A 23,443-nucleotide genomic window follows, 5' to 3' on the forward strand; every position below is an offset into this window, starting at 1 on the left:
AGATCAAGAGCTCGTGGGGCACTCTTGGCTGGAGATCAGACATGGGCCCATTGAAGGTGTGATCTCCATAGACTCAATACCCAGTACAACTTTCCACGTAGAACTGAAAGTTAAAGCAGGAATGATCTTAAGAAAGTGTCTAATCCAAATTCCTCATTTTTTTTCAGATGAACTAAGGTTTAGAGAGAGAAAATACCGTTCTAGAGGTCACAGAGCTACTTAGTAGCAAATCTGAGTACAACCAAACCATGGCTCAATCCCTGGCGGTGCTATCAGTGTATCATTTACTGCCTCGCTGGAACATGTCCTTTCTCAGAAGGCCTCCTGCTTGCATCAGAATGTGCCACATGGTTGTAGATTTCTACCATGTTGCATTTGCAATTAAAACAGCTAAATGGGGTGTCTTAAAAGGATGATTTCCAAGCTGCCAGGACAATAATGCCACAAACCCGACCAGATTTTATGAGTCAAATGACAGTATAAATCATTAGAAAAATGTGTGCCAACCACAGACACAGCAATGCCTCAAACTCTTAGAGTACTGAACATTATCCAGTTGGCCAAGGAAAAAACATGTGGCTTCAAATCATTTTTCACAATTACTATCCTAGCTAGTTCATAGTTTTTGGCAGATCGGCCCCACATGCATAACGGAACTCAGCTAATTTTCACTCTGCTGATCGACAAATATGATTTTTTTTTCCTTTCAGAAAAACCACCCAGAGAGCTTTCATGAAATCTGAGGTAGTACATCAAAAAATGAGCCCATTTGTTACGGTCTGCCTTTAAATAATGCATATTAAACAGGCCACCCAATATTCCTCACAAAAAGTTCTACTGTGCTAAGATGATGAGTCAAGAGGATCAGTCATACCAACTACGAGGGTCTGAGAGTCAAACCAAAATTTCCAAGTCCTTCTTTGCTTTTTTCTTTTAAATTGAGCTTGCCTTCCATGTGGCAAAAATTATATATATGTGTATACATATACACATTTTTAAAAGTTATTTACTAGGAGTTTCTCCAAAATCATTATTAGTATTTAACAGCTAGACTTGAAATACTACATGATGAATTTCCTTAAGCAATTATTTCTGTGACTAAAGGAATATAAAAGCTTTTCTATTAAACTCACATTTTCACCCAAGTATCATTTCCAAGTTGTCTTCTTGAGAGACTGTTCATCAATAGCCCAACTGCTGAATTCCCATGTATGAATGTGTGTTTTATGAGGATTTCAAAAAATGTAAAACTACTATAAACTGAATAACGCCTCCTACAAAGAGAAGCATCTCAGCAACAAGAGGGAACTCCCAAAATGTGTTTCAAATTCAGCACCAGCAGTGACCCTGTAGAGGATGAAGGGACACTATTACAATAGGGATCACAGGGGAAGTTCAATTATATAGATAATGTTCTATTCTCTAGTTTGGGGTAGGTATTAGTTAGATTTTTTTGTATGTCTTAAATATTTTATAACAATTCTTAAAATATTTAACTCCCGCTTGTTTCACCTTGCTATCTGTGGAGTCAAACTGAATTTTCTTTAGTAGTGTAAAAATGGTCCCTTGTATCAGCTAGGTCCTTTTAAAACCAATTCTATTATCCTGAGTTCCCAATGACTTCACCAAATCCTCACGACTATCAGATACCCTTTGTCTCAGGAGCAGCTTGAAAGAATATATAAGCCAAGGGTATTTTCAATCAGTGCAGATAAAGTGAAAATATCTTCTCATATTAAAGCTGTCAGCTTCCCAAAGAGAAAATTATGTCAGGAAAGAAAAGGCATAAGACCAAGAAAAAGTTAAATTGGCCCAGTGTGCTTCAAAATGCCCATAAGTTTAAAAGCCCTTCCTTCCCCATCTGATAATCGGGAGACCGAAGCAGGTTGTGCTCACATAAACTTGGGTTTATAGTATGGTAGGGCAGCGGGTTCTCAAAGGGGTTCTGGGACCCCAGCGTCCAGCACCAATTGGGAACTTGCTAGACATGCAAACTCCCAGACCCTGGGGAGGAGAAGAAGGTGGGTGGGCAGCAATCTGTTTTAAGAAGCCCTCCAGGTGATTTTGCTTCCTGCTTCAAAGAGAACCACAGGTGTGGAAGGAAGTTAGAAGTGGGTGATTGCAACACCAGAGTCTGCCCTGGGCAAGTCACTTAACTTTTCCATGCTTTAATTTTCCCATCGACAAAATGAAGATGATAATACTGTAACTCCTAACTCATTGGACCACTGGCAGTAACATGGTACACCTGAAAGCATGGCAAAATGCTTGACTCATACTAAGCATTCTCTACTAGGGAGGTGATCACAGATTTGCTTTTATTCCAAATTGCTCATCCATTTATTCAGTTAGCATTTATTGAGCATTTAGCACGTACTGCACATGAGAATCACCCAGGGAGTTCTGATGAAATCCCACTGCCTGAGCTCCTATCCATATTAGAACATAGACTCTCTGACAGTGGGGCCCAACCTTGGACAGGTTAAAGCTCTCTAGGAGCTTCTAATGGAAGAAGCAAATCTACAAGCAAAAATTACAGCCCAACGCCCAAGCAGCAGTGGCTGGATGTATACACATGATCCCAGGGAAATTTTTAGGGAGGAGTCACTTGCTCAGCAAGTGCTCAGCAAACTTTCTTTGGTGGCTGTATATTCCTCCCGCCTTTACTGACCTTCGTAGGAGACACAAATCATGTTTTTCTAAACTTTCATTGCTTGGCAACATGCCTGACAAAAAAGACATGCAGGAGAAGTCTGTCGAGGCAACAAAAAGTGACTTGGATTTCTAGGATTGGGACCTCCAACTCCTGGAAACCTGAGCACAGTTCGTCAGGACACAGCAGTAATTATAAAGCCATTATCTCCATGACAAATTCTCATAAATGCACACTTGCCTGAATATATTGCCCAAGCCTCAAGGCTGGACATAATGGTTTCACACACTCGTTTCCAGGGGAGGAGTGACATGGGAAAAGCTTTTAAATTAATGAAAAGAGACACTCAGGCACACTTCATGCCATTCTTTAATCTCCATTCTCCTGTGATAAATATTGAATGACAGAAACAGGCCCAGGCTAACGAGCTGGAGGCAGGACCCTACGGAGGTCAGAGGCACCGCTGCAGGGCCCAGGGCTCAGAAAAGGGAGAAGGAAATCACACCTTTGCCTTGGCTGTGTCCTTAACGTGCCACCAAACAGTGCTCCGAAGAATGCCCACTGGACGTGAGCTCTCACCCTTCTCTGACTAATAGCAATTTAAACAACAGATAAAAAGGAACCAGCATGATTGCAATTAAGAAGTCAAAGAATAATAATAACAATTATGATTTACTGAGGGTTTTCTAGCATCAGGCACTGTGCTAAAGGCTTCTCATGAAAAATTTCATTTGACTGTGGTCGAGGGCTTCCCCATGGCCCCCAGCGATCCTCCCCTCCTGACAGACACGCCCTTGCCTCACCCCCTTGCCCTCTGAATCAGCACTGGCTCACATGACCAATAGAAAATGACAGTAGTAACTGTCTGAGGTTGCTGTCAGTAGTAACTGACTTCCGAGGTTAGATCAGAAAAGACATCACCATGTCCAGCAAGACCTCTTGGATCACCTGCCTGGGGGAAACCAGTGTCAAGTTAAGAGGATGCACAAGCAGCCCTATGGCAAGGCCCATGTGGAGAGGAACCAATGTGCCAGCCACATGACTGGGCCACCTTGTCTGAAGCCCCAGACATCACAGAGAAAAGCCATCATCGCCGGGCCCTGTCCAAATTCCTGACCTGCAGAACCCATGAGCTAATTGTTGGTTCAAAAACTAAGTTCTGTGCTGTTTTGTTATGCAGCATACACAACTCATACACAAGAGCTAGACACCTTTATGCTACAGTTGAGGAGAGTTTAACTGATTCCATCTCGGACAGACTCAGTGAAATAGCAGGGATTTGAATCCGGGTTTGCAGATTTGAGGGTCCCACCTCCCACTCTGTCCTAATACTCCTGACAGATAAACATAAGGTATACTCCCTATTTCCCATCCTTTTTGTTAAGGGAAAAGTAATCATTTAGTAGGAATCTGTGAAGCGCTTTGGTTGTCCCCAAGACACTTTGTTCATCCTACACAGCACCCACCACGAATGCCTTGTATTTCAGTCATTTCTCTATGAATAGATTAGAAGCTCCCTCGCAATGCTTGCAAATAGTAGAAAGGTAAAGACAGCATGTTGTGCTAATCCTGTGGATGCCACTTCAACTTTTCTGCTCTGGCATGTCTTCCACTTTCAGGCCTGGTGATCTCAGGCAAGCTACCTAAATTTCATGACCCACAGATTCCTTGCTCTTATAACAGGGCCAATTTTAACACATGTGTTTGTTCACACTACATTAGAAAAATACTCAGAAAGTGCTTAACACATTGCCTGGCACATCATAAGTGTTCAATAAATGTTACCTATTTGGATTATAATTATCAAATATGTGCTGAAAAACATCCAGCATTTTAAATGGCCAAACAAAAGCTCTTCTCTCAACCTTTCTTCATGTCAGAAAAAGAAGTTCCAATGAAATATTAAGTAGCAGTGGTTCTTCAGAGTGACTCGATCTCACTATGCAGGCACTGGAACCTGCGGTCACCAGGCCAGCCATGTGGCTAAAGATCTGGCCGTGGTTCCTACGAGAGTCCAGCCTGCCCTGCTGGCGTGATGAGCGGATCAGGAAGAGCTGCCATGTACTTCCATCGTCTAGTGCGACACACACAGACAACGATTTGGCTCTTCCCCTACAAGAAGAAATAGACGGCAAGGAGGGTCTGCCTCACCCTGGTCTTACATAAACAGCAGTGTAGAGGCAGTTTGCTTCCATCTGATCTCTCAATCCCAAAACATTCTTATCATTCTGTCAATGCAGGCAAAGCTCCTTAGTTCCCGCCAACACTTACTCTAGCACCTTCCCTTGTGGTTCATCCTTTTTTGGTCTTAGGGCTAATAAGCCATCAGGTGTTTTAGTGTCCCCTCACACGACTCCTACTTAAAAGATGTTTAGATTCCCACCCTCCCCTTGAACTTAGCTTTATGGCTCTCCGTTTTTTTTTTTTTTTTTTTTTTCCCCTTAAACACAAGAAAGCTTTCTGTGTAAAGTTCTGCCTGGGCTCTAAAATATTTCCATAACCTTCCACTTCTGGGTATGACTAAGCAAAAGGAACTTGAGAGAAACACCAGCCACATTCACCCATCTCCAAAGAAGCACAGATTCCTAGCAATGCAAGGTGTGGGGTTGGGTTCTCAGGGGGGTGTACAGAGAGGGATCAGGACACGGAGCTGGCCCTCAGCAGGGACAGAGGGCCAGGAAGACCAGGAGGAGAGTATAGGACAGCAAATGAGCATGCAGGGGAGGCCCCCTGGAGCAGTGAGGGATGGGAGGATCCTGATCCCAGGAGGTGGGGAAGAGCAGAGAGAGTGCTCCAGGCAGAAGGAATGTCAGACAGGCACCAGGAATGCTATGGATTCCTGTTCTTTCTTCAATTTGGAGACATTATGTAGAGAAGCCGGAACAGGGTTTACAAAAAATAAAGTAGTATAGTGGAAAATATGCTGGCAATCTTCAACAATAAACATTTTCGAGAAAGAGATAAGTAAAGGGCGTTTTACACATTGTAGAGCAAATGGTGACTTGTGGATTTCATGACTAACATTTTCTAATTCACTTCTCAGTGATCATGAACCTAAAAACCCTAAGGCTAGAGATGTATATTTTCAAAAGAGGCAATGTCAGCTGAACTGGTGGATTACTCTTCCCAACATGTTAAGTAAGTTTTTCTCACTGAAAAATCTTTTGACGGAACCACTGAACTATCAAGTCACACACTTTTCTACTATTTTTTCCCTGGTCTACTTTTAAAAACTATTACCTGAAGCGAGAGAGCACACAGTAGATGGCATAAGTCTGTCACCAACTGGCAGTCATTGTAATGATTTCCAAGAACCAATATCCATTAACTAGACTGATTTCAGGGTGGAGTAAATGTGTATCAGAGGTAAACATGATTATTGATAGGTCTAAGGGTGTCTGCGTCTTTGCATATTTTTCTATTCTCTGGCCCAAACTTAGCAAGCTACTGCAAAAGTAAGCTCTCAAACAGAATTTCTGTGAATCAGAGCTCTCTTTTCTTTCTCCTTATTAGAACCAAAGATCTAAGTTCAAAAAGATCCAGAAAGCATCATAGACCATTAACCAATTTCAAATGGTGGGTCCCAAAACAGGAAAAAGTCCCTGGTCATTATTTCTGCATCCTCCCAGTCCAGCAAATGTTCTCTATACAACGCAAAACTGGATGGCACGGCTGCGGGCCAGGCTTCGTTACGAACTTACCATATACCACATGCTTGGCCACTTGGGATCATTGAAGTAGGTAGACTGAGCACGACTGAGGTCATAATCCCTCTTTGTCCGTTTTTTTACCACTTGCTGTTGGATCCACTCCACCTGCCAAGAAGGAAGACATTTGGTGAGTGGCCAAGTTCTATCAGGGTTAGCACAACATAAACAAGGCATTTCCCACCTTAAGGCAATGCTATGTAAGTCACAGGCTTCACTGTGGCAACTAAAATCTGAGTCTAGGAGCTCTAAGATTCCCTAGAAACCAAGTTTTTTTGTTTTTAATTTTTAATGCAAGCAGCTGTTTTAGTTTTTTTATAGACAGATCATTTATATCTCTCAACAACGAGCTAATCTTTTGGCTTTTTCAGAAAGCACATTTTATTCACAATATATTACATATTGATAGTTAATTTTTAAGGTAATTTTTCATTCTTATATTATACTAAGGGTTTATAAATTTTTTCTATAAAGGTCCAGATCATAAATATTTTAGGCTTTGCAGGTCACCTGGTCTCTAATGCAGTTCCTCATTCTATCAGTGCAAGCACCATAGATAATACGTAAATGAATGGGTGTGACTGTGCTCCAGTAGAACTTTATGTACAAAAACAGGCTGGATTTGACCCATGGCCCATAGTTTACAATCCCTGACTTACATAATGCATCAAATTTGTTAAATGTTCTGGGATCAAATGCTCCAGGATCACAAATTTTAAAAAATTTCTTTAACACAGTGTGATAGAAAAGCATTATTTGGAGAATCAGAAAAGCCAAAGCCCTAGTCCTATTCATGGCACAAAACTGGAGAAGCCACTCAATTTCCTCAGCCACAGGCTCCTTGCCAGCTCTAAAATTCAAACACGCTCGCTACATTCGAGTCTTAATATTTAGTCATAACCTTTGTTTAAACAAAATAACCAGAAACCCTGAATTTAATACAGGATCAGTAACCTAATAGGATGGGTATGTATGGCAACATTTTCTTTTAGAAGGGTATCATTATGGCAATACAAAAATAAGCATGTTCTAGTTTTAATGGAGTGTCTCAAATGCAGTATCAACTCTGGTGGCATTCTTCACTGTGTTCCTAAATGCTTCTTTGTTTGATTCTTCTGGTGACAGCTAATTTCGTCACAATGTTCTGAAATCTTTTGTTCTACCATTTATCTCTACTCTCCACGGAGGAATTAAAAAATGAGTTGAGGAGGAGGGAGACTTCGTAGTTCACTGCTGTAATTCCATACCCACCCATTCAGTAAAGACGTTAACATTTCTCTTGCCTACTCAATTAAAAGATTACTGGAGAAGGGCTCCTGAAGTATCCCCCTCAATCAGAGTGGCGCAGCAAGTATGGGCACACGTGTACAGTTTTTATTTCCAGGGAACATTTTAACCTCTTCATTTCAAACACTCAGGAATGAGTTTCATTCACTCACTTATTCATTCAACAAGCATTAAGTGCCAGGCACTGTGCTGAGAATACAAAGAAGACTAAGATTTGTCTTTATCTTTAAAAGACTTAACATTTTACCAGGGAAATTAAGCAAGTATTTTATAAGTCTCCACTTCGTAAAACTACAATGATCTCCATGAATGACATCTGACACAGGCCCTATCACATTTAATTGACAATTACTTAGACCATTTGTGATGATTTTGACTACAAAACTTACATGTACAATCCTTATCTGATATGTCTATAGGTCTTATCCCAATAAGGTTGAACTAGTTCATGTTTGCACGCTTGGTAAAAGAAAGCTGCAGATCTGTTTAGACAGAACTCTTTTCAAAACTAATCCTATATTGGCAGTGGCCTTTCCTAACAGAGGCTTCATAAATTCCGAACTGCCAACCTATATGGGTGCACAAATCAGAAAGTGTCAAATCTCCCCCAGTGTGGACACAATAAAGAGACTTCTAGAGATCAGGACAGTCTATATTGGGGTGAGTGGGAGCGGATAATGGTTTCTACCATGACACTGCAAGAATTACTTCTTCCTATGCACACATTTAAACAGACAAATGGGATAAGTATGTGAGAAAACCAAGTGACAGCCATTTTTCTAGATGAACTATAGGTACTAAAATAGAACAACATATCTTACCAGACAGCACCTCTTCTGTAATTTTACCAAACAAAAATGCTTAATTACAGGACTTGGTGGCTAGAAGGTGGCGCAGCAACTTGGCACCGAGATTTGACTGCAAGTCACTCTGATCACAGGGCTACAATACTCAAGAAAAGGTCAGTGGGGTTTTTTTTAGTGTCAAATACCATGTATTTTGCCTTGGTGCTTTATGGGTGTAAGTATATAGCCCTATATTTTTTAGAAAGTGGGAAAAGCACCTCTTGGATCGGAAGGTTTCTATGACTGGAAAGACCATATTTATATTTTTAAACTATTATCCATATGTCTATCCTTGAGCTCTTCAGAGAAAAAGTCAGAGGTAATGTATTGTACAGATTTTATTTCTTGCCAAGAAGCTCAATGCAAAGAAAAGATACTTAAAAATTAATTTTCATAAAGCTATGGTCAGCCCAGGAGAAAAGAGTAATTGTGTGCATTCCCTCATTGATTTAACTTCTGAAAGTTCTATTAATATTTCTCATATATTAAGGAACTATAGTTAACCTGTAAAAACTATAAGACCTTTGAAACCATCAGTCTATTCTCCATCAATTTCAACACGCACATGCTACATGATTTTAAGGACACTCCCTCCCTCTACTCACGGCACTCTTATCCCTAGGACCATGGTCCAGGTGAACAATGTGCATCTGCTTCTTAAGAAACTTCATCTAAAAATGTCCTTTTTCATCAGATCCAAAACACATCAGTTCATAATTGTGGGAAGTCTGCCCTCATAATCTCACCTGAATTTTATCTCACTATTTTGGAATTTACCAGCTTTTGATACTATATATGGGGAAGGCAACATGAGAAAAAAAAAAGGATGTTATCATGTGAATATATATCATATAAGTTATTACATAAACATAAATGGGAAACAAATTATGGTGTTACTTTTAAAATGTACCTTGCAATGAGAGGGAATCAGCCCTTCAGATATTAAATACTAATACGAATGATTAAAACCTATACTGTTAGCACATATCTACAGATAGATCAAGGGAACAGAATAGAAAGTCAAGATACTGACCTGAAACATGTAAGAATACAGTGTATGATAATGTTATCCTAAATTCATAAGGAAAAACAAATTACTTCATAAATGGTGCTGGAACAACCACCAAATGGGAAAAAAAATAAAGCTGAAGCCACTCTCACATCTTACAACAGGATCAGTTTCAAATGAATCAAATACTTAAATGTAAAAGTAAACAAAGAAAACCACAAAAGTACCATAAGAAATAAGAAAGACTTTTGAAAATAATCTTAGAGTCGAAGAGGCCTAAGTATAATACAAATGAAAAGATGATTTAGAAAACTGATAAATTTAACTACACAAAAAATAATGTAACTTTGAGACAGCAAAAGGAATATCCAAAGCAAGGTAACAGACAAACTGGGAAAAGTTTACAGTTCCAACCATGAACAAAAGACTATCTCCCTAATATATAAAGAGTTTCTACAATCAATAAAAGAACAATAGGAAAATGGGCAAAGATTAGGTCCACAAAAACCTCTTGAAAAGGCAAACTGAGTTTCTTAAACGTGTAAAAATACACCTACCCGGATGCATAGTAAGATAAAAGCAAATTAAAACTAAACTGAGATACCGTTTCTTGCCTTTCAGATATAAACAGTTTAAAGGTTGAAAACACACTGTTAGTAAGGGCATAGAAAACAGTCATCCTCACATAATGGTGAGGAGAATGTAAATGTGTCCAACTCTGTGGAGGATAATTGGACAATACCTTCAAAAAATGACAAAAGATGTAATTCTGCTTTTAGGAGTTCACCCTACATATTTATTTACACATGTGAATACACAAGGTTATTTATTAAAGTACTGCTAATAAGAACTAAAAATTGTAAACGCTCTAAATATATATCAATTGCAATTAAATAAAAAATGGCATATCAGTACAATGGAATACAGTATAATATAACCATAAAAGAGAATGAACTGGACTTTATGCACTGACAAAGAATCAGCTCCATGATATAGTTTAAAATGAAAAAAAAAAAAAAAGTAAGGTACAAACAGTTTATAGAGGAGACTACAATTTTTGCATTTCTCTGAAGTGATTACACACAAACCAACCTGATAACACTGGTTACTTTCTGAGGGGAAACCAGAGTGACTGGGATATTGGGACAGGAGAAAAATCTTTGCATGTCCTTTTATGCCTTGTTACTTCTGAACCATAGGAATATGTTACTTATACAATTAAATTTTTTTTATATTATGTTCTAACATGACTTAAATATTGAGAAAAGTTGGGTAAGGTAACAAAAAGAAGTGGCTGGAACTGGAGGGGAGCTTGTTTATCATCTTAGCTTTGTTACCAGTCACCTATGTGATCTTGCAAACATCTTTGTGGGCCTCTTTTTCCCTGACCGTTGACTAAGGTATGCCCTCTAGTCTCTTTCTTCCAGCTTTACATTTTTTCCTCATAGTCCAATTCTCTGGCATGACTGGGAATAAAAAGTTTGTCAAAAACAATAGAGAGGTAAGGTGAATGTTTAGGTGGTAAGTGATCTTAAGTGATTCTGTGAAGATGCAAGATTAATATTTGGAAAAGGGTGCAGTAATTAGATTACTCATTTCATGATTTGAATGAAGCAGTTGCCAGGAAATAAAATGGGTGAGATTCTATATTTTATATTTTTTTGTATCTTATTTTGTATCATATTTTCTCTCTTTTTGACAAAACTGAGGAAAAGAACATGAAAATATTACTCCTCTCTGTTTTCTTCTCTGACTTTGAAAAAAAATAAATAGAGTGGCCTTGATTTAAAAAAAAAAATATGAGTTAAGTGCACAGTGGACATACACTTTTTTGTTATAGAAGAGAAGGACTGAAACATTTTAGTACTGACGTGCTGCTCCCAAGCCCTAAAATCCAAAGGTAACATATGCCAGAAATTTTCTAAAATGCTGGTCAAAAAATCAGAGTTAACCCTTGAAAAAAAAAATCCGAGAATCTAGTAAAAGCATTAAACGAAAAGGGTATTCTATTCTTTAAAATGTGTTCCTTCTAGTAACTTGTAACTAATGAGTAATTAAATATTGACATTGTTATTCTGTCACCTTTTTTTAAGAAAAAAAGATAACCATAATTGCTTAAATTCTGTTTATTTCAGATAGCTACCTGTGTACACAATAAAGCATTACTTTTTATTTAATGGAGAATTTTTACTCATTTGCTTGAAATAGGCATTTTGAATCTTGTTTAATGACTGCAAACATCAGAGGCTTGTATCAAAGCATACATCTGGTCAGGAATACGAGGAATCATATAATTTTTGAAGGGTCGTTTAGAAGGAAGTTGTGAAATAAACACTGCCTGTACTTTTGGAATAGTGTTATAGAAGGCAATACAGGCCAAACTGGAAAACTGGACCCTGCCATAAAATTTTATATTTAGCTGGCTTTCTCTAAGAAAGCCAAAGCTTTAGAAACGTGTTACTAATCTAATCTTCCCATATTTTGTTTAATAGAAGAACTATTAGCATTACCATTCTAACTACATTACTCACCTTTAGAGAATTAATGTCGTATTTCCCCCCCTTAAACTATTCCACTATGATGTACACACTTGTAAAAATTTAATTTCCTAATTTGTGGCCTGTTTTTTTCCTCCCCACTTCTGATAAAATAAAATGTGTTCCCCACCCGCTAGGTCCTTTCCTTTATCTTTGTTCACTCTAAAAATATTTACTGGGCGGCTCTGATCTGGCAGGCACTGTCTGCCTGTTACAGAATGGCAGCGACCAAAACTGCCAACTTCCTGCCCTCGGGCAGTTTCCTGCTGGCGGGAGTCTGACAGCAAACATGTAAATAAATAAAAGATTATATAATAGACTTTCCTAGTGTTAAATGATGCAAAAAGTGAATAACGTAAAGAGGTAGAGAAAGATTACGAAGGAAGAGGGTATTTTATTTTAGGTAAGGTGGTTCAGCAAGGCCTCTTTGAAAGATGGGATATTTGAATTTGGAATTAAATGCATAACTGTCTAAAAAAAGATATTACAGGCAATGTGACTAGCTAACGCAAAAAACCCTGTAAGGACTGTGTATCTGTGTATTTTCATCTATGGGCCACTGATGCCTGTGGCCATCCCTCAGGCCCAGAGTATTGCATTTCGCCCTCCAGTGGAGAGACAAAGAAAGAGGCTCACACACGTCATGGAAGCAGGCCTCCAGCCCTCTGGTCAACCAATTCTGGGCTCCTGAGTACATGGAATGTGATCTACAAGGAGTACAACTCCTCCAGATTTCTCAGTATGAGGACAAACTCGGCTAAAATCAAGCAAGGTCCTCTGAAGCATGAGTCCCTAGGCAAGGGCCTCCCCTGTCCAGATCGCGGGGTGGTACCCTGGTGATGCTAGCCAGTATGAACTGGTTTATTAAGAGGGCTCTGATGTACATTCTGTCCTTTCAGTTATGCAATAAAAATCACAGATTCAATTAATGCTGTCATCTAGACAGCAGAGAAATTATAAAATGATCTCTAGGATAGAAAGGGTCCCAAGTATGAAACATTCAATCATAAAGCATAAAACGCAACTTAGTTTAGCAGTAGACGAAGAACACTGCACTAGGAATCAGAAGACATATAGTCACTTAATCCTTTGATCTCAGACATAACCACCTCTTGCAACTCTGTGAAAAAGTAAAATAATACCCGTTGTTAGATAAATCTTGCAAAACAATTTAACATTAAATTAGGTTTTATAAAAGCAAAGTGGTTATTTCTGGAGCTGGAGCTAAAAATACCCTGTGTGTGCTCTTTAAACATGCCATAGCAGCACCATGCCCTCTGTTCCCCAGAGGGGTGGGGCTGAGCTAGACCATGCTACAAACAGGCAGTGCAGATGAACAAAATGGGAAATCACTCTACCGAACTTCTTGGTAGAGTACTACCGATCACTAGTCTGGCCCCTTTGGGCAAATCACACAAATTCTTGGTATTCTATATTCTCATTTGTAAAATGGCATTACCTGCACTTTAAAGGGGTCAAATTATAACATGCTACACAAATGCAGGCTCCTGTGTGTTAACTGTATGTTTCCTCCAGTGGCTTGGGGGGGGGGGAAGTAGGTTTTCGTAGCCCTAGTACCAAAGGCAATGCTTAGCAATAGGCCCTCAATAAATAGGTGTAGACGGATGGATACTTTTATATTGTATTAATACATTTCTTGGTAGGGATGTCTAAGTTTTTTATTTATTAAAGGAAAAATAGCAGGAAATTTTAAATAGGAAGGGGTGAAAAAAAGAAGCCAGAAACCTATATTTAATCCTACCAAGTTATAATAAAATATTTGTATTTCAGAAACAGATCAATGAATGATAGCACAAGGATGATTACATTACTAGCAATGAACAGTACTGAGCAATATTAATGAAGGATATGTTCTTTCTATATATAATTCTGTTTCTAATGTATCATTCTCCCCTTCTGTTGACACTCACTTGAAATCCACCCACTCCTGTACAGATTTTTATCTCTTGAGATGGAGCCATGTCCTCCACCTTACCAATCTAGTCTCACACAAAAAAAGACAGTTGTCTACAATTAAAATGCATAAACACAAAAGTGGTTGACAACACAGGTTAAGAACCTGGAATATTATTGTGGATACGAGCAATTGATTTATAAACTGCAGGGGCTTAGAGTTGAATAAAGTCAGTGAATTCTATGGTGCTAAGTGATGCATTCTCCCAGACTAATAAAAGGCATCTCCAACATTTTAATGGTCAATGACTAGTCCATAATCAAAATACATAGCAAAAGAAGTATGAATTTAAAAGCAGTATTGACCGGGCGCGGTGGCTCACGCCTGTAATCCTAGCACTCTGGGAGGCCGAGGCGGGTGGATCGCTCGAGGTCAGGAGTTCGAGACCAGCCTGAGCAAGAGTGAGACCCCGTCTCTACTAAAAATAGAAAGAAATTATATGGACAACTAAAATATATATATACAAAAAATTAGCCGGGCATGGTGGCGCATGCCTGTAGTCCCAGCTACTCGGGAGGCTGAGGCAGTAGGATCGCTTAAGCCCAGGAGTTTGAGGTTGCTGTGAGCTAGACTGATGCCATGGCACTCACTCTAGCCCGGGCAACAGAGTGAGACTCTGTCTCAAAAAATAAATAAATAAATAAAAATAAAAGCAGTATGGAGGGGAAAATATAAAAAGCAAGAAAATGCCTAGAAACCAATTCTTATAGCTAAGTGGAAAAAGGTGTCAACTGATAATTTTTAAAAAAGGAGATATTTATTTAACCTTTAAATATTAAATATTTCAAATATTTGAATTTTAATATTTATAATTAAACAGTAATATTTAATATTAAATAGTATTTATATTTAATATATTATAATACTATATTGTTTATAATATTAATATTAAATAGTAATACTTAATATATAATTATTTAATTATAATATGACATAAATATTTAACAAAATATTCAATATTTTAAACATTTCAATTTAAGACTTTGTCCATCTGGCTACCAGTAGTAACCCAAAAGCAATAGATTTTCCACAATTTATAAGGACAATAATTTGTTCTGCTTTACTTTATCTTTCTAGGAAAGATAATCTCAAAAGACTTCAGGCACATTTTCCCATTGATGTTGTCACTCCCAAAACTTTCTTAAAACCCCTTGAAGGCAAGACATTTATTTTATATTTGTCTCAAGTACATTTGTTCTTTGGAACAAGTTTAATTTTTCCTCTGGGGAAAAAAAGAATAGCTCCTCTATTTGTAGTCATGCCAAGATGCTTTCTTGCAGGTAAAAAGAATTTAATTTCTGAGAAAGAAAAGAAAAGGAAAAGAAGAGAAGAGAAGAGAAGAGAAGAGAGAAGAGAAGAAAAAAGAAAAGAAAAGAAAAGAAAAGAAAAGAGGGAGGGAAGACCAAAAAAGACACACCCAGCAAATGGAATAGGTTTGAGACATTTTAAAAAAAGCCTGTGATGTAAACTTTATCTGTTGAATGGCAAGATTACATCTAAAGAATCTTCTATTTTCTAACTTGTGTTTCAAGTTCTAGTATTTTAAATCTTAGGCCAATTAATTTCAGCAATGAGAGGAAATTTGAAAACAGTTTTGATTGCCCAAGTGTTAAAAGGAAATGAAATTCTGAAGTACCTAAAACTAATTCTACTGTCTGAATGCCACCTGGGGTTAAAGTCACACGTTTGATTAAATGCAATCTTAAACGCAGGGGTCGAACTGGGACAACACATAATTCCCTCCAGCTTCACTCAAGGATCAAGATTATCACTACATTAAAAACACAGAGACATGACTTCATTCTACATTTATTTGTTTTTTGAATAATCACCCTCTAAGCAATTTGAAAGCCAAGGCAATGTAATTAATAAAATCCATTCAACATTTAAAGTAAATATGTTACATTTCATGCTGCCCTTAGTATAGTTGAAGTTCTAGATATCTGCAAGAATGACGATTGTACCTTAAAACAAAATGTTAATCACTTAATGGATTTTTTGTTCTTTGACCAATCCCGCAAGTCTGTGCATAAATCATTCAAGATATTCCCAGATCTGTATTTGCAAAAATTGGATGCCCTCAAGTTGTATATCAAGTGAATAGAGAAAGAGGAGCATTATTTTGTACAGAGTAGAGAAATTGCTCAATTCAGCTGAGATTATTATAAAAAGAGGCAAATGCTGGCAAAGGAAAGGGCAGTCATTCTCCTTATTTCTGCAAGCAGAGGACAGGGAGTGATCTGCTAACTATCAAAAAGCATGTCAGCATCTTGCTTTTCAATATAACATACCACTTAATTCCATGGCTCATAAGCAATGATCATGAAAGTTATATTCCCATGGAGAGAAACACTCTTCTCTTGTGACTAATTCAGCTCCACTGCACATATTGTCATCTTCTCCTATTTAAATATAAATGGCAATGGCTTTGTGTTTCTAAATTTCCATGGACCCTACTGCTATGATTTTGATCACAGTGGGAAAACTGAGGTGGGGGTGGGGAGCATGGTTTGAGCATGTAAATTCAGAATTGGGTACCAGAAGTTTTAATTTCATCCATTTTTTCCCCCCTTAATGAGAGGCATTCTCAATACTCTGGTAGCTTCAGCTTTTTAATCTTTCCAGCATCTTTAATTCTCTTCATTGTCGGAATTTAAAATCTTGGAAATCAAGGAACTACCAATGGTTACATTGGCAAGCTCTAGCTTTATGAACCAAATTGGGTTGGGTAAAAATCAGTCTTTTCTTCCTGCTGTCATAAATATGCAAACTTTTAGGGAAATGGATGAAGTTTGCACAAGTGTTCTCTGTTCCCTTGAGGTTAATCTACATTTTAAACTCTAAAATGAGTTCAAAACTCATAAATAAGTAGTATGAAGTCATTTGTGAGGAGCAGTCTGGACAAAGATCCCCATGAGGGACCCCCAAGCAGCAGAGAGAAACGGGAAAAGGCAAAGGTCAGCCTTGGAGGAAGGTCTCTCTCTGACTTAGGTTTTCGTTATATTTCTCTTGTTCCTGAACTCTACCCTTATACTTGGCAGGGAGGGCAGGAGTGTTTTGCAACCAAAAATACTGGAATTGTGGCAGCTCTTAAACACCATCATCACCCTCTGAAATATTTAGCAAACAGCTACTTTGGTCAGGGTGGGGGGGAAAGCGTGCCTTTCAGCCTCAGGGAAAAACACTGTCCAAAATCCCTGAGCTACCAGGAAAGGGATTGGCATTTTCTCCCCTAAATCCAGTTGCCTGAGGCAAACCAAATGTTTTCTCAATCTGAGTGCTCAGAAACCACTGTCGGGGTTTCCAGCAAGGTGGTAGTTGACAAAACTTGCAGGTCATAGCACATAAAAATCTGGAAGCCGGCCTGATGAATGAGTGCACCAGCTGGAGCTGCCGCCAGCCCTACGGGAAGGCGAGCAGCGCCCCAGCTCCCAGCTTCCTGGCAGTCTCCATGTGCGTCGCAGACAGGAGTGCCAAGTCACTTCCCTGGGCCTCCCTCTCCCTGAACACGTAATCCATACCCACCACAGTCAATTATAGGAGCCCTGGAGCCGAGGATCTGAGAAGCAGAGAGAAAACACGTTTTCATCACTGTCATCAAACCTGACACTTTTTCAGTGTGAAGACCCAGAAGCAACATACCTCCCCCATCAAGCTTCCTTCTTTCATGCTGTGTGTTTTGTATGGCTCACCCTGGGGTCTGTTGGGTCAATGTTCATGGAAATGTGATGCGTTTTCTGCATGGGGAGAGGGGCTGTCCCCAGTCCTCCCTCTCCCTCCCCTCACCCCATCCCCAAAGAGTTCCTCCCTGGCACATTTGGGCCCTCAGCACTGGGGCACTGGAGTGAGCCCTGGCCTCACCCACAACCCTACCAGGCCTCAGCAACCTGAGAAAGGGCCGTCAAAATTCTAGCTCAGTGGTGCATGCCTTGTAGTCCCACCTACTCGAGAGGCTGAGGCAGTAGGATCGCTTGAGTCCACGAGTTCGAGGACAGTCTGGGCAACGTGGTGAGACAGCCCCCGCCCCCACCCCACCCCACCGTCTCCTTAAAAAAAAAAAAAAAAATTCTAGCACCTGCCAACCATTACTCTTTAACAACTTCTTTCAGTATAATTAATACTTAGCAGCTCAGAATCAGAGTGAGGGGGAAGCACAGGATCAAAGCTGAAACTACTGGCTAGCGAGAGTCAGGAGTCAGGATTCTGCCTAGATTTCCTGGGGATCCCGCAGGTCAAGGCAGGGTCTCTGAGTTGCTCCAGCCCCCAAGGCAGCCATGCTTGGGCCAGTCACTGGAGCAAGCGTTCTCAGTCACTGGAAGGCGGGAGAAAATAATCCTCTGTCATTTGCAATCAGGAGCCTCTGGATTTAGGATCATGTCAGACCAATGAAGTTTTTGTCACAGAGCCAAGGTATAAATGAATAATGTAGGTGGTGGTGGTTGTTTTTCAGGTACCCTGATTTCCAATGGGTAATCACTGGTGGTTATGATTTTAGAAATATAACTATTTTATTTTTTTCTCATGTTTGGGCAAAATACAATCTTTCTACCTCTTGATTCCTTAACACCACCAAACTGTCCTATAAAGGAATCAATCCTTTTACCGGTGAAGAGACTGAGGCACAGTGGGGTTAAGTGACTTAATCTGGTCACCCGATAGTAAGGGGCCTGAAACAAGAACCCGGGTGATATAAATCCATGCCCATATTTCTTTCCAGTAGCTCCTTTCTGAAACATCCTCTCAGCTGATGGAGGGGGTTTAAGGAGCACATCTTTTTTCTCTCCCTGGGCTCTTCCTCACAACATTTCTATGCCTGGATATTAGTAAAAGCCGATCACTTTACTAAAAGTTTTATGGGTGAAAGGTGAGGAAAAGAGGAAAGGAAATAGGATAGAGAAAGGCATGACATTGGAACTCTTATCATCCATGCAAGGAATTTGGGGGGGGGGGGGCGTCCTCAATTACCCAACTGAAAGCATTCTTAAATCGGTTAAGAGACTTATTTAGTCTGCAAATAACAGAGAATTATCTGATGAGTGGAGAATAAAAACCTGAAACAGGCAAAAGAAACCTTAGGCCCAGTCTTGGCAGTGATGACAGAAATCCTTTTTCCCTCAAGGGCACCTTCTGACTCGTAATTTAAGAGCATATAAAGTTCAAAGCTTGAAAATTTCCCAAATTTAAAAAAAGGAAAAAAAAAAGAAAACCTCTTAACTGAAATCCTTGGGTACCCAGCTGCTCTGAATCAGACTGAATTAACAAGATGAGGCAAAGGGAGGCATGATGATTACGGATTAAGAGTTGGGTTTCTGAAGTCCAAGGAACCTGTGTTCGAAAGTTCTTGCTCACCCAGTGGAAAGCAGGGTGACCTCAGGCAAGTTAACTTCTGCACGTAAAATGGGCAAGATAACTGAATCTAAAGAGTAAATGAGCTGATTCCCATTAAATACTTAGCACAGGCCTGGCACAGGAATAGCCACCATGCAACCATGGTGATGTGTTGGTGTGCCAAGCTATGCCCACCAAGGAGTTTGCTTTTTTTATTAGCCCAAGAGCTGCAAGCTTGATTTGAGTCTCAATTGACCAGTATGACACTGAAGTTAGAAGTTTTATAAATAACTAGAAATCGGGAGACTATGTAGTCCTGTTACTTTTCTGATTTCAGGTTCTTTAGGTACAAGCTTCAGGGGCTGAGCCAGGTCAATGATTTGACCCCAGGGATCCAGAGGAGAGGTGCCTCCAAGACCCAAGGGGCAAAGTCAACCAGTAAGGCCAATGAATGTTCTGCCTCCCCCCCCCTCCTTTTCTACTCTCCAAAGTAGGCCATCTCTTGAATGTGTTCAGCTTCAAACTAGAAAAGACAATTGCAAAGGTTCTGAGATCCATGTAGTTAGTAAAATTCTATTGAGTCTCTGAAACTTTTAGACCTACTTTTTGTCTAGCACTAGGACAATTTGCATTAATCTCTATAATTGCCATCCAGATCATTAAAAAAAAAAAAAGTACAGCTAAGTGTTCATTGTTTTTTTTTTGTTTTTTATAAATTTTTTTTTTTTTTTTTTTTTTTGAGTCAGAGTCTGGCTCTGTTGCCTGGGCTAGAGTGCCATGGTGTCAGCCTAGCTCACAGCAACCTCAAACTCCTGGGCTCAAGCGATCCTCCTGCCTCAGCCTCCCGAGTAGCTGGGACTACAGGCATGCGCCACCATGCCCGGCTAATTTTTCTATATATATATTTTTAGCTGTCCATATAATTTCTTTCTATTTTTAGTAGAGGTGGGGGTCTCGCTCTTGCTCAGGCTGGTCTCAAACTCCTGACCTTGAGCGATCCTCCCGCCTCGGCCTCCCAGAGTGCTGGGATTACAGGCGTGAGCCACTGCGCCCGGCCTGTTCATTGTTTTTAACAAATTTTCCAACTATTTTTTCCTCTGAAGTAATTAGCAGTAGCCTTAGGATGACAACTACAAGCAAGCCAAGCTGTGTGGATGCCAGAATTCCCCCGGGGGCCGGCCATGCTGTTTCCCTGTTGAAATGGACTTCCAGACCTTCTTGTAGACCAATCCCAGTGAACACAAATATCTTTACTGAAGTCATGTTTAGAAAAGCAAGTAGGTAACGTACATAATGATGTCTATGATAATATGAACAATTAAGTTTACAGTAAGGAAGATTACAAAAACATTCTAAAAACCTCATCAAACGGTCCCTACCATTGACTGTGGAGGATTGATAAGTCTCCATGCAGTGGATCAGATCTGACCATTTTTGAGCACTTCCACAGCCATAACCCTTAGAAACTTATTTTCTCATATCTTGTTCACTGAAATCCCTAACAATCTCCTGGTTGGATTTCTATAAAGTTTGCCTTCATGTATTTTATCTCCCAAGCTCTTGCCAGAGGACCTCAGTAGGTAAATTCTTTTATCCTAGCACCTTCTTGGTGAGGGTGCCTTTCCTTCTAGGGTGCTTTCAGAGATTATCTATACCATAACCACTATTAAAAGCATTTAAAGTATTTCTCAGGCTTTTTCATGAAGCATATACCCCTGGAAAAAAGAGGCTATATTTTTCATATCTGTGCCCCTGGCATTTGGCAGATTATCTGGCTGATAACAGATATGTGATAGTGTTTGCAGAATGAATAAATTTACCTGTTAATGCATGAACAATACGACAGGAGTCTGTGATAGATTTAGCCTGGCATTCAAGGCCTTGCATCAGCTGGCCTGGTCCCTGAGACTGAGCTCTCAACACTTGTTTGATATAGTTGTTCCTTGCTAAGCTTTCAAGTCAATTTGATTCAACATTCATTTATTGAGCACCAATCAGGTGCCAGGCACTGGTGTTGTATCAGTGAACCCAGCAGCATGCCTCTGACTTCTTGGATCAGGGAAGACAATTTAGTTAATTGTTAGCAATTAATTAAAAGGCTGGTCCCTGCCCTGGAGGTGCCCACAGCCCAGGAAGGGAGTTATTATAATACCAAAGGACACGTCTTAGTAAGAGAGGATTCCCCTTGGCCACTTCTTACTCTAAAATATTCTATAGAGAAACCTTTTGAAAGCTTTAGCATGCTTCTAGCACTAGGCTGTATTGTGTGAAATGGGTCAACAATGCAGAAAATGGGAACCTAACCCTAATCCTCAAGGACTGTTTGTGAAAGTTGTACATTTAAAGGACATCATAGCTCCTTCTGGGCTTTGGATAGAACATGTTACCTTGTATTTGCAATAATACTCAAGAGAAAAATGGATTACCTCCTTCCCCTTGGAGGTTCTCTCTATTTACGAAGGCTAACTGTGACCCAGACCAAAATGAACAAAGCCATGTAGAGGCAGAACTATTAAATAGTTTTCCTTTATGGTAAAGATAAAACGTACAGTGATGAATTGTTTTTACAATATATGTTATGGTAGAAATGAGATGGGCAAACCTAAATGGTTCAAGATTTACTTCTAGGAAGCAACACATACTATGTGACCCTGTCCAAGTGATCAAACTTATCTAATTATTTGTTTCCTCATTTTGTTGTGAGCCAAAGCTCAAGGCACATAAGAGGAGGTAGAAAATAATGCCTTTTCCAATCCCACCACCACTCTTGCTAGAAAATTGTCACATATGTTTCATGACAGGTGAAGGGGACATGCTGGGAGTTAAAATATGGGTAGGTTCAACTGCAACTAATTAAATTGTATTGAAATCTGTAAAACTACTAAAAAGATGTCAACCTCTATCGCAAGAAGAGAGCACATTACCAGGAGATTGGGGTGGTGAACTGCTCTCTTTCGGGGCAATGTACACAACACATAATCTATTTTAAGTAGATCTTAAAAAATCATTATTGAAGGGAATCACTGCAGTTGACAACCATGATGTCATTTTTCACTTTTGAGCTACTGTACACTTTTCAGAATGTGATTATATTATCAGAGTTTTTGTTGCACATTCACCACTGTAGGAAATCTCTGATAGGCATTTCAGCCAGTTCCTTTTTCTGACATGCCTCCAGGGTGAAGAAATGAGGACCCTTTCCATCCCTGCTTCAACATGGTCTGAGATGTACCCAAAGTGTTAACCGTGGAGTGACTCCTAGCTGTGCTGGCTGATACACGGGCTTAGGACCAAGAGAAGCCAACATAGCATCACAGGGCAACACGCTCTAAGGGCAGGGACCAGACCCTTGTTTCTATACTTGTCTGCCTTGCAGTACCTTTCCTCCACCCTCTGCTATCTGTCTCTAGTGTGTCCTCGACAGCTCACATGCTGCTTAGTTTGATCTATGTCCTTAGTTACAAACCACATCACTGCTAGTAATCTGTAGCCCTCAGGTGGCAGTTGTGGAGTTCAGGATATTGTTCTTCCCAAGAATTCCCTCTTATTTTGGCATCTGTGACTGAAAAAGCAAATAGCTAGCTTCCTGCGTTCATTAGTCTTTGCTTCATACACCTAAGAATGAGGGAAATAGCCTTATCAAAAAAGTCACCAATAAGCATATATGATAGTTAATTTTACGTGTCAACTTGACTAGGCCACAGGGTGCCCAGATTAAATATTATCTTTGGGTATAACTGTAAGGGAGTTTCCGGCTGACATTAGCATTTGAATCGGTGGACTCAGTAAAATAGATTGCCCTCCTCAATGTGGGTGGGCATCATTCAATCCACTGATGGCCTGAATAAAATAAAAAGCAGAGGAAGGGAAGAATCATCCCCTTCCTGCTGGCCTGCAAGAGCTGGCACATTGGTCTTCTGCCCTTGGGCTAGAATGTACTCCAGTGGCTTTCCTGGGTCTCTGACTTGCAGGGGGCAGATGGTGAGACTTCTCAGCTTCCACAGTCAAATGAGCCAATTCCTCATAATCAATATCTCTATATATACATACACACACACACACACACACACACACACGTATATAGGATACCAATAGGACATCT

General features: G+C 39.7%; 1 protein-coding gene across 4 annotated transcripts in view; it reads right to left on the bottom strand.

Moving 5' to 3' along the window:
• The window catches only part of PCSK5 (proprotein convertase subtilisin/kexin type 5), a 413,377-nt gene that overhangs the window by 322,454 nt on the left and 67,480 nt on the right, over nucleotides 1-23,443 (bottom strand). For all 4 annotated transcript variants that reach the window (XM_069476379.1, XM_069476378.1, XM_069476377.1 and 1 more), the window contains exon 3: nucleotides 6,355-6,468. In XM_069476379.1, coding sequence (XP_069332480.1) covers nucleotides 6,355-6,468 — 114 coding nt within the window. The remainder of the gene's footprint in view (nucleotides 1-6,354; nucleotides 6,469-23,443) is intronic.

Source organism: Eulemur rufifrons, chromosome 7 (assembly GCF_041146395.1).
Source record: "Eulemur rufifrons isolate Redbay chromosome 7, OSU_ERuf_1, whole genome shotgun sequence".
Classification (NCBI taxonomy): domain Eukaryota; kingdom Metazoa; phylum Chordata; class Mammalia; order Primates; family Lemuridae; genus Eulemur; species Eulemur rufifrons.